Source organism: Bombina bombina, chromosome 3, assembly GCF_027579735.1.
Source record: "Bombina bombina isolate aBomBom1 chromosome 3, aBomBom1.pri, whole genome shotgun sequence".
In the NCBI taxonomy this organism is placed as follows: Eukaryota; Metazoa; Chordata; class Amphibia; order Anura; family Bombinatoridae; genus Bombina; species Bombina bombina.
Window position 1 is genome coordinate 1,224,449,946 of NC_069501.1, and position 13,161 is coordinate 1,224,463,106.

At 40.6% G+C, this 13,161-nt stretch overlaps 1 protein-coding gene across 2 annotated transcripts in view; it reads right to left on the bottom strand.

The window, feature by feature from the left end:
- Positions 1-13,161, bottom strand: part of EMSY (EMSY transcriptional repressor, BRCA2 interacting) — a 224,437-nt gene that overhangs the window by 41,508 nt on the left and 169,768 nt on the right. For both annotated transcript variants that reach the window (XM_053708699.1, XM_053708698.1), the window contains one exon: positions 3,582-4,106. In XM_053708699.1, the coding sequence (XP_053564674.1) occupies positions 3,582-4,106 (525 nt within the window). The remainder of the gene's footprint in view (positions 1-3,581; positions 4,107-13,161) is intronic.

Consider the following 13,161-nt stretch of genomic DNA (forward strand, 5'->3'; position numbering starts at 1 on the left):
AATAGAATTTTTGCGCCAAAAAAGTCCGCGCCAAGAATGACGCAATAAAATGAAGCATTTTCAGCCCCCGCGAGCCTAACAGCCCACAGGGAAAAAGTCAAATTTTAAGGTAAGAAAAAATGGTCAAATCAAAATGCATTATCCCAAATATGAAACTGACTGTCTGAAAATAAGGAAAGTTGAACATTCTGAGTCAAGGCAAATAAATGTTTGAATACATATATTTAGAACTTTATAAACAAAGTGCCCAACCATAGCTTGGAGTGTCACAGAAAATAAGACTTACTTACCCCAGGACACTCATCTACATATAGCAGATAGCCAAACCAGTACTGAAACGAGAATCAGCAGAGGTAATGGTATATATAAGAGTATATCGTCGATCTGAAAAGGGAGGTAAGAGATGAATCTCTACGACCGATAACAGAGAACCTATGAAATAGACCCCTTAGAAGGAGATCACTGCATTCAAATAGGCAATACTCTCCTCACATCCCTCTGACATTCACTGCACGCTGAGAGGAAAACCGGGCTCCAACTTGCTGCGGAGCGCATATCAACGTAGAATCTAGCACAAACTTACTTCACCACCTCCATCGGAGGCAAAGTTTGTAAAACTGAATTGTGGGTGTGGTGAGGGGTGTATTTATAGGCATTTTGAGGTTTGGGAAACTTTGCCCCTCCTGGTAGGAATGTATATCCCATACGTCACTAGCTCATGGACTCTTGCTAATTACATGAAAGAAAGGTACATCACTATGTGTAGCGCATCCAAACTGCTATCCACATAGAACTCAGCTCATGTTGAAAACTTAGAAAATAATATAGCCAAAAATGACCATAAATACATATACATAAAGGGTACCAATCTGGGAATAAACTTGTGCAAAGATATTTACAAAAATATACAGTATTCTAGAAAAATATGCAGAAACATGTAAAAATGCAAATATACGTAAAGTTAGCCCAAAGGGACTGTCAATAAAGACCAGGGTGTTGGACACAATGTGATCACTATTCTTGTTAGTACTAGAATATAATACATCCGTATACTCATACTGAAACATTATTAAAGGTGTTAATAACAATCAGCTCACACATTGTCAAATTTACAAAAAACATTGCAAATCAAAATGGGTGTTTAGACCCTTAGGTACTAAGGTATGGATGCACCTGGTTTCACGCTGCAATAGAATTCTCGCTCGGTCCCCCCCACGTGAAGGAGTGGGACATGGTCAATTATAATGTATGCAAATGGATTTGTTCAAACACAGAAAATTCAGAGAGGGGATATCTTGAACGAACACTCAATGCATCAATGGATAAAGTCAAAGATCTGACACAAGAAACGTTGCTAATCAAGAAGAGTATTGCAAGTACGGAGAAGCCACGGATGACCTTTGTTACTAAGTATACCCCTGACAAACTGCGGTTGAACAACATTATAAAAGAACTGGGATATTCTGTCCAGTGATCCGGGTTTACCTTTCAAACAGCACGATCTACCAAGAATTGGATATAGGAGAGGTAGAACTCTCAAGGACATTCTAATGAGATCTGACAACAGGCCCAGCTACACTACCACTACTTGGCTTGGGGCACCTAAATCTGGATGTTTTCAGTGCAGTGGATGTACCATATGCAGTGGAATGATTCAGAGTTCATACTTTGTCCATCCATGGCATAACAAAAAATATGCCATCAAGCATAGGGTAACTTGTACTACAAAATATGTAGTGTACATGTTACATTGCAATTGTGGCAAATATTACATTGGCAAGACCAATGACGATCTGCGCACGCAAATGGCTAATCACAGGGCTGACATACGCCACGCACTGAATACCTGTACAAGTGATCAACCAGTGGCCAGATATTTCTTGGCAGCCAAACATACGGTGGCCGATTTGCGGGTCATTATAATTGACCATGTCCCGCCCCTTCACTTGGGGGGGGGGGGGGGGTGTAGCGAGAATTCTATTGCATGGTGAAACCAGGTGGATCCATACCTTGGACACCTTAGTACATAAGGGTCTCAACACCCATTTTGATTTGCAATGTTTTTGTAATAACATTTCAGTATAAGTATACGGGTGTATTATATTCCAGTACTAACAGTCCCTTTGGGCTAACTATATATATATTTGCATTTTTACATGTTTCTGCATATTTTTGTATAATACTGTATATTTTTGTAAATATCTTTGCACAAGTTTATTCCCACATGTGTACCCTTTTTGTATCTATGTATTTATGGTAATTTTTGGCTATATTATTTTCTAAGTTTTCAACATGCGCCGAGTTCTATGTGGATAGTGGTTTGGATGCGCTACACAGTGATGTACCTTTTTGGGCTAATAGGTACATTTAAGTATGTTTGTTACTACGTTTCAGGATTTAACTGCCATAGTTTGCAGTTCCTGAAAAGTTGCGTCGCTCACATATCACGATCTGTAGCATTTACCACTTAATATTGGTGCATAGTTAGGCATCTTCTGTTCAGTATTGTTTCAATTGCAGTTGCTAAGCAACGCATCCTGTTATGTCCAGCCATATTATGCTTTGCTTTTATTTTTGGCATTTCTAGTTCACCATAGTAAGTCCCGCACATGCTCAGTAGCGAAGAGACGACGACGACGGTGCAGTTTGCCACACTTGTGTTAATTGGTGGTGTAAGTTTTGTTCTTTATGTATGTCTGTCTAAGGAAGGGGCACCACCGCAAAAACGTCACAATTTCCAAACAGTGAGTGCCTTTGCCTTTGTTGTTTTGATGTATACTTGGTCTGCATAGAGTTGTTTGCATATTCTGCCTGCTATTGAGTGCCAACCCCTGCTTGCTTTACTATATATATATATAATTATTTTTTTACTTCATAAGATGGTGCTATTGCCAGTGTGTGTGTGTGTGGCCATCGAGTGTTAATGACAGCCAAGGTTAACTCTTCAACAAAGGATACCAAAGAAATAATGAAAATTTGATAAAAGAAGGGATCTAAAAAGGACACAATCTGTCAGAATTTTGAAAGTTTAATTTTGGCTTTACTGTCCCCTTAAACAAGTCCAGCTAAATAAAGTCCTGCAGCACAACTATAACCTATACAACCACACAAAGGCACATCGTATTGTCTCACAGTAGAGGACACCCTGCTTCTCATTTAGGGCCCAATAATCTAACGCTCTCCATTCTGGTGAGATTATCTAAATTGTCATCTCACTAAAACAAGGTCCTTCAAAGCACTCTAGAAAGGCAAATTTTAGCTTGAATACTTTGTATTTAAACACTTAATGCCCTTAGGAAGTTCCATGCATTATTTGAATAACATTTATTATAGCTCCATCCGTAATGCCAGCAGGCAAAGATCCGCTAGGTGGCAGCAATCCCAGGAAAAGTAAATTACAAAGGGAGTTCCCTTTATGACTAACTGCACAGTTGGTCCTCCAGTCATAGTCTGTAATCGCAATTGTGCACAATATTTACACAGTATGTTAAATATAGGTGACAACAGCATGTGTACATTTCATGTAAAGTGCATATTTGTAACCAGCTCACGGTTACTTTACGGATGACGGAGTTCCTTACCTGAGTTGTATGATGTTTCTCAGCAGAGATGGACATCTGCACTGGAGTCTGTGAGAGTTGGGACTGCATGTAAATCTTCTGGCTTTGTATTTGCTGCAGCTTGGGCAGCTGCTGTGTGGTTTTTACTGCCAGTACTTGCACTACTGTCTGCTGAGGCTGTGTTACCAGGTTAGGAAGGTGCCTCTCCTTGATCAGCATGTGGCGCTGTTGCATGTGCTCCTGTTGCAGTGGGCTAATCTTCTGCTGTCTAATTGACAGCTGCGCAGTCTGCTGGATTTTGTGCTGGATCTGCTCCGGCTGCAGCTGGATTATTTGCTTCTGCTTTGTCTGCAGGGACTGCACAGTCTTTACCTGGAGATGTGCTCCTTCTTGGTGCAGATGGATTTGTTTCTGCTGCTTCTGAGCAAGGGCAGCTCTGTAGAAGAGACCAGTCTGAGGGTCCAATGTGTCCATCTCCTCAACTTCCCCTTCCTCTGTGATGGTTTCTTCTGTTCTCTTGGTGAATGCTGCATGACTGCTTAATGCCTGTAAATTATACACAGCAAAAATAGTATAAAAATCAGTACACATGTTCTCTCCATATACACAATGTTCCAGATGTGATGCGTAGAGATAGTATGATGATAACTAGTACTTGTGATAGTATGATGATAACTAGTACTTGTGATAGGTAGAGATAACATGATAATAACTAGTACGTGTGATAGTAAGATAATAACTAGTATGTGACACGTGTGGTGGGTAGTTATAGTATGATAACTAGTACTTGTGATAGGTAGAGATAACATCATAATAACTAGTATGTGTGATAGTAAGATAATAACTAGTATGTGACACGTGTGGTGGGTAGTTATAGTATGATAACTAGTACTTGTGATAGGTAGAGATAACATCATAATAACTAGTATGTGTGATAGTAAGATAATAACTAGTATGTGTGGTGGGTAGTTATAGTATGATAACTAGTACTTGTGATAGGTAGCGATAACATGATAATAACTAGTATGTGTGATAGTATGATAACTAGTACTTGTGATAGGTAGAGATAACATGATAATAACTAGTATGTGTGATAGTATGATAACTAGTACTTGTGATAGGTAGCGATAACATGATAACTAGTATGTAGGATAGTATGATAACTAGTACTTGTGATAGGTAGAGATAACATGATAATAACTAGTATGTGTGATAGTATGATAACTAGTACTTGTGATAGGTAGCGATAACATGATAACTAGTATGTGTGATAGTATGATAACTAGTACTTGTGATAGGTAGAGATAACATGATAATAACTAGTATGTGTGATAGTATGATAACTAGTACTTGTGATAGGTAGAGATAACATGATAACTAGTATGTGTGATAGTATGATAACTAGAACTTGTGATGGGTAGAGATAGTATTATAATAACTAGTATGTGTGATAGTATGATAACTAGTACTTGTGATAGGTAGAGATAACATGATAATAATAACTAGTACTTGTGATAGGTAGAGATAACATGATAACTAGTATGTGTGATAGTATGATAACTAGTACTTGTGATAGGTAGAGATAACATGATAATAACTAGTATGTGTGATAGTATGATAACTAGAACTTGTGATGGGTAGAGATAGTATGATAATAACTAGTATGTGTGATAGTATGATAACTAGAACTTGTGATAGGTAGAGATAACATGATAATAAATAGTATGTGTGATAGTATGATAACTAGTACTTGTGATAACATGATAACTAGTACTTGTGATAACATGATAACTAGTATGTAGGATAGTATGATAACTAGTACTTGTGATAGGTAGAGATAACATGATAACGAGTATGTGTGATAGTATGATAACTAGTACTTGTGATAGGTAGAGATAACATGATAATAACTAGTATGTGTGATAGTATGATAACTAGAACTTGTGATGGGTAGAGATAGTATGATAATAACTAGTATGTGTGATAGTATGATAACTAGAACTTGTGATGGGTAGAGATAGCATGATAATAACTAGTATGTGTGATAGTATGATGACAACTAGTACTTGTGATGGGCAGAGATAGTATGATGATAACAAGTACTTGTGATATTATGATAACTAGTACTTGTGATGGGTAGAGATAGTATGATGATAACTAGTATTTTTGATGGGTAGAGATAGCATTATGATAACTAGTACTTGTGATGGGTAGAGATAGTATGATGATAACTAGTACTTGTGATATTATGATAACTAGTACTTGTGATGGGTAGAGATAGTATGATGATAACTAGTACGTGTGATATTATGATAACTAGTACTTGTGATGGGTAGAGATAGTATGATGATAACTAGTACTTGTGATGGGTAGAGATAGTATGATGATAACTAGTACTTGTGATATTATGATAACTAGTACTTGTGATGGGTAGAGATAGTATGATGATAACTAGTATTTTTGATGGGTAGAGATAGCATTATGATAACTAGTACTTGTGATGGGTAGAGATAGTATGATGATAACTAGTACTTGTGATATTATGATAACTAGTACTTGTGATGGGTAGAGATAGTATGATGATAACTAGTACTTGTGATATTATGATAACTAGTACTTGTGATGGGTAGAGATAGTATGATGATAACTAGTACTTGTGATGGCTAGAAATATTATGATGATAACTAAGCAATGCAACAAGATCAACAAATTGGTCTAGAATGTGGTGGATCAAAACTACAAAACCTCAAATTTAGTAAGAAATATCGGTGTTATGTTTGACAGTGACCTCCCTCTAAAGCATCATAAATCAGCCACAGTACAAGCCTCATTCTTTCTTTTAAAGAATATTGCCATGATCAAGCACCCAATTCCTACAGATATTCCCACCATGACCCATGCATTGGCGACATCACATTTGGACTACAGCAATGCACTTTATTATGGTCTCCCAGAAAAACTACTCTATCGCCTTCAGTTGGTACAAACGCTGCAGCAAAGGCTTAAAACTGGCCAGCTAAACTCTTGCCATATACCACCTATCCGCCACTCTCTGCACTGGCTGCCAATAAAATGGTGCATACTATACAAAAAAGGCCTGCTATCGTACAAATCTCTGCATGATCAAGATATTTAAAATAATTACTAGTGCTGTATAGGTCCCAACTTGCATGCTTCGATCAGCACATGCACAAAAGCTAAAAGTGCCAAGAATTCACAAAAAATGTGGTTTGCAAGCTTATAGCCGTGCCGCTCCATCTCTATGGAACACTCTCCCAAGCACAGTGAAAGTAGCCAGTTCTCTGGACATTTTCAAACAAGGACTCAAGACCTACCTATTTATACATGTCTTTCAGGAATCAAATGTTTAACTTCTAACCCTGAAAATATCCCTTATGTAAAGCAATCTGAGTCCAACCCAGAGAAAATCACTATTAAAAGTTGCAGTTATTATTATTATGTGTTAGTTTTACTGTATAGAACACAAACTCAAAGTTTCATAAGCTTATAATTATTTTTGGTTACAAGCACAAAAAAACATAAATTTATGCTTACTAGATAAATTCCTTTCCTTCCTGGCAGGGAGAGTCCACAACTTCATTCCATATTTTTGGGAAATACAACACCTGGCCACCAGGAGGAGGCAAAGACACCCCTGCCAAAGGCTTAAATATCCCTCCCACTTCCCCTATCCCAGTGTCATTCTGCCAAGGGAAAAAGAAAAAGTAGGAAAACATCAGGGTATAAAGGTGCCAGAAGTTATATAAAAACAGAATTTATGCTTACCTGATAAATTTCTTTCTTTTGCGATGTACAGAGTCCACAGATTCATCCTAACTTGTGGGATATTGTCCTTCGTGACAGGAAGTAGCAAAGAGAGCACCACAGCAGAGCTGTCACCATAGCTCCCCCCTTAACTCCACCCCCCAGTCATTCGACCGAAGGCCAAGGAAGAAAAAGGAGAAACTATAAGGTGCAGAGGTGACTGAAGTTTACATAAAAAAAATACTATCTGTCTTGAATAGACAGGGCGGGCCGTGGACTCTGTACATCGCAAAAGAAAGAAATTTATCAGGTAAGCATAAATTCTGTTTTCTTTAGCAAGATGTACCGAGTCCACGGATTCATCCTAACTTGTGGGATACCTATACCAAAACTTTAGGACACTGATGAAGGGAGGGACAAGATAGGAACCTAAACGGAAGGCACCACTGCTTGCAAAACCTTTCTCCCAAAAATAGCCTCCGAAGAAGCAAAAGTATCAAATTTGTAAAATTTGGAAAAGGTATGAAGCGAAAACCAAGTCGCAGCCTTAAAAATCTGTTCAACAGAAGCATCATTTTGAAAAGCCCATGTGGAAGCCACCGCTCTAGTGGAGCGAGCTGTAATTCTTTCAGGAGGCTGCTGTCCAGCAGTCTCATAAGCCAAACGGATGATGCTTTTCAGCCAAAAGGAAAGAGAGGTAGCCGTAGCCTTTTGACCTCTATGCTTTCCAGCATAGACAACAAACAAAGAAGATGATTGGCAAAAATCTTTGGTTGCCTGCAAATAGAACTTCAAGGCACGAACCACGTCCAAGTTGTGCAACAGATGGTCCTTCTTAGAAGGATTAGGACACAGAGAAGGAACAACAATTTCCTGGTTGATATTCCTGTTAGAAACAACCTTAGGGAGGAACCCAGGTTTGGTATGCAAAACCACCTTATCAGCATGGAAACCAAGATAAGGCGAGTCACATTGTAATGCAGATAGTTCAGAAACTCTTCGAGCTGAAGAGATAGCAACTAGAAATAGAACTTTCCAAGATAGAAGTTTAATATCTATGGAATGCATGGGTTCAAACGGAACCCCCTGAAGAACTTTAAGAACTAAATTGAGACTCCATGGCAGAGCAACAGGTTTAAACACAGGCTTAATTCTAACTAAAGCCTGACAAAAAGCCCGAACGTCTGGGACATCTGCCAGACGCTTGTGCAACAGAATAGACGAGGCAGATATCTGTCCCTTTAAGGAACTAGCGGACAATCCTTTCTCCAATTCTTGGAGAAAAGACAAAATCCAAGGAATCCTGATCTTACTCCATGAGTAGCCTTTGGATTCACAGCAAAAAAGATATTTACGCCATATCTTATGATAGATCTTCCTGGTAACAGGCTTTCGAGCCTGAATCAAGGTATCTATGACCGACTCAGAGAAACCCCGCTTTGATAAAATCAAGCGTTCAATCTCCAAGCAGTCAGTTGCAGAGAAATTAGATTTGGATGCTTGAATGGACCTTGAATCAAAACGTCCTGTCTCAGTGGCAGAGTCCATGGTGGCAGAGATGACATGTCCACCAGGTCTGCATACCAAGTCCTGCATGGCCACACAGGCGCTATCAAAATCACCAAAGCTCTCTCCTGTTTGATTCTGGCAATCAGACGCGGAAGGAGAGGGAATGGTGGAAACACATAAGCCAGTTTGAACGACCAGGGTACTTCTAGAGCATCTATCAGTACTGCCTGAGGATCCCTTGACCTGGATCCGTAACGAGGAAGTTTGGCGTTCTGACGAGACGCCATCAGATCCAATTCTGGTGTGCCCCATAGCTGAACCAGTTGAGCAAACACCTCCGGATGGAGCTCCCACTCCCCCGGATAAAAAGTCTGACGACTTAGAAAGTCTGACGACTTAAAAAATCTGCTTCCCAGTTCTCCACCCCTGGGATATAGATTGCTGATAGATGGCAAGAGTGAGAACACTAGGATTACTGCTTACCCTTCCCCTAATGGGGACAATGTCAGCCTTTCTGAGTTAACACAGTCTCTGCAGAAAATATGACTGAACATACCTCATTGCTGTATAGCAAGAAACCGTTCCTCACACTGAAGTTTTCCTGTACTCCTCAGCTTCTGTGGGAACAGCAGTGGACCTTAGTTACAAATGCTAAGATAATCATCCTCCAGGCAGAAATCTTCATCTATGTCCTGCCTGAGAGTAAATAGTACAACACCGGTACCATTTAAAAATAACAAACACTTGATTGAAGATAAAATAAAAACTAAGTTTAACACCTATTCTCTTTACCCTTCCAGCTTAGAGCCAGCAAAGAGAATGACTGGGGGTGGAGTTAAGGGGGAGCTATATAGACAGCTCTGCCGTGGTGCTCTCTTTGCTACTTCCTGTCAGGAAGGACAATATCCCACAAGTTAGGATGAATCCGTGGACTCGGTACATCTTGCAAAAGAAAAGGGAGCCGCACATAAAAAAAAAAAAAAAAACAATTACAGGCAGGGTCGTGGACTCTCCCTGCCAGGAAGGAAAGGAATTTATCTGGTAAGCATAAAATGTTTTCCTTTCATAAGGCAAGGAGAGTCCACGACTTCATTCCTTACTGTTGGGAAAACTATACCAAAGCTCCAGAGGACAATCAATGAATAATGGGAAGGAACAAAAAAAAAAAAAAAAAAAGAGGCGGACCCTATTCTGAGGGCACCACAGCCTGCACAACTTTTCTCCCGAAAGCTGCTTCAGCCGAAGCAAATACATAAAACTTGAAAAATTTAGAAAAAAAGTGTGTAAGAAGGACCAGGTAGCCACCTTACAAATCTGATCCATAGAGGCTTTGTTCCAGGAGGAAGCCACTGTTCTAGTGGAATGAGCCGTTATCCTCTCAGGAGGCTGTCGCCCCGCTGTCTCAAAAGTGAAGCGGATGACACTCCTCAACCAGAAAGATAGGGAAGTCGTAGTAGCCTTCTGCCCCTTACGCTTCCCTGTATAGATGACAAACAAAGAGGAAGATTGTCTGAATACCTTAGTAGCCAGAAGATAGAACTAAAAGGCACGAACCACATCCATATGTGAAGCAAGCGTTACTTCGCTGGAGGAGGATTAGGACACAAGGAAGGAACAATTTCTTGATTAATGTTACGGTCCGACACCACCTTAGGGAGGAACCCTAATTTAGTATGTAAAACTGCCTTATCAGCATGAACAACAAGATAAGGGGAGTCACATTGTAAAACAGAAATCTCAGAAACTCTGTGTGCAGAGGCAATAGCCAGCAAAAAAAAAAAAATATTTCAAGATAACAATTTAATGTCAACAGTATGCATAGGCTCAAATGGAGCCTGCTGCAAAACACTAAGAACAAGATGTAGGCTCCAAGCAGAACCCCAGATCTAAACACAGGTCTGATCCTAGTCAGAGCCTTAAAGGGACACTGAACCCAAATTTTATCTTTCATGATTCAGATAGAGCATGCAATTTTAAGCAATTTTCTAATTTATTCCTATTATCAATTTTTCTTCGTTCTCCTGCTATCTTTATTTTAAACAGAAAGCATCTAAGCTTTTTTTTTTCGTTCAGAACTCTGGACAGCAATTTTTTATTGGTGGATGAATTTATCCACCAATCAGCAAGAACAACCCAGGTTGTTCACCAAAAATGGGCCGGCATCTAAACTTAAATTCTTGCATTTCAAATAAAGATACCAAGAGAATAAAGAAAATGTGATAATAGGAGTAAATTAGAAAGTTGCTTAAAATGTCATGCTCTATCTGAATGATGAAAGAAAAAATTTGGGTTCAGTGTCCCTTTAAAGGACTTGCACATCCGTAAGCTCAGCCAATCTCAGTAACACGGACGGGGCCGATATCTGTCCCCTCAGGGAACTAGCAGATAGACCCTTCACCAGTCCATCCTGGAGAAAAAATAAAATTCAGGCAACCTTAACCTTATGCCAGGAAAAGCCACGCTCTTCACACCAGTACAAGTCCTCCACACTTTATGGTACATACGACGAGTAACTAGCTTACGAGCATGAACCAGAGTGTCGATAATACTCTGAGAACCCTCTCTTTGCTAAGACTAAGCGTTCAAACTCCACGCAGTCAGCCTCAGAGAATCTAGATTTTGATGAACGAAGGGACCCTGTATCAGCAGATCTCTGCGACAAGGTAACCTCCATTGAGGAGATGGACATCCCCACCAGATCCGCAAACCACGTCCTACGCGGCCACAATGGAGCAATCAGAAACACTGATGCTCCCTCCTGCTTGTTGCGAGCCACCACACGATGGAGAAGCGGTAATGGAGGAAAAAAGATATACGAGTCTGAACCTCCATGGTACGGATAGGGCATCTATCAATTCTGCCTGAGGATCACACGACCTGTACCTGGGTAGCTTGGTATTGAGGCAGGATGCCATGAGATCTATCTCCGGCGTCCCCCACTCTCTGTATATCTCTGCAAACACCTTGGGGTGGAGAGACTATTCCCCTGGGTGAAAGGATTGCCTGCTGAGGAAGTCCGATTCCCAGTTGACCACACCCGGAATGTAGATCGCTGACAGCGTACATCTGTGAGTCTCCACCCATTCTAGTATCTGAGATACTTCTCACATCGCCAAGGAACTTCTCGTCCCCCCCTGATGGTTGATATAGGCAACCAAGGTTATATTGTCTGATTAAATTCTGGTAAACTGGGATGAACCCAGAAAGGGCCAAGCTTTCAAGGCATTGAAGATTGCCCAGAGTTCCAATATATTGAACGGAAGGGAGGACTCCTCCTGAGTCCACAGTCCTTGTGCCTTCTTGGCACCCCAAACAGCTCCCCAGCCGGAAAGGCTTGCGTCCATAGTCACAATCTCCCAGGACGGTCTCAAGAAGCACGTGCCTTGGGACAGATGAGCTGGACAGAGCCACCAAGAGAGCGAGTCTCTCGACAGGTTGTCCAGCACAATCTGTTGAGACAGATCTGAATGGTCGCTGTTCCATTGTCTCAGCATGCATAGTTGTAAGGGTCTGAGATGGAATCTGGCAAAGGAATGATGTCCATACAGGACACCATGAGTCCGATCACCTCTATACACTGAGCCACTGAGGGTCTCAAGGAGGCCTGGAGGGCAAGACATGCAGTAGCTAGCTTGCAATGTCCCTGATCTGTGAGGAATATTCTCATGGATATGGAGTCTATTATTGTCCCCAGGAAATTCACCCTTGCACTTGGAGTAAGATAATTTTTTTCCCAAGTTTATCTTCCATTCATGTGATCGAAGAAGATTGAGAAGGGGCTCCGAATGTTCTTCCGCTAAACGAAAAGAAAGTGCCTGCACCAAGATATCGTCCAGGTAAGGTGCAATACCTTGTGTTCTGGCAATGGCTAGAAGAGCCCTTAGAACCTTCGTAAATATCATTAGAGCAGTAGCTAGGCCAAACGGAAGAGCTATGAACTTGAAGTGCTGGTCCTGAAAGGCAAAACTCAGGAACTGAAAATGTTCCCTGTGTATCAGAACATGAAGGTATGCATCCTTCAAGTCTATGGTGATCATAAACTGTTCTTCCTGAACCAGAGGAAGGATTGACCGTATTGTCTCCATCTTGAAAGAGGGAACACTCAAACTTGTTTAGGCACTTTAGGTCCAGAATTAGACTAAACGTTCCCTCCTTCTTTGGAATCACGAAAAGGTTTGAATAAAACCCCAAACCTCTTTCTGCTGTAGGTACCGGGACAATTACTTCTAGAGAGGAGAGATCCTGTATGCAACCTAAGGAGGAAGCCCTCTTTTCTGGTCTTGAAGACAGACTGGAGAGAAGAAATATGTCCCTAGGGAGATGAGAC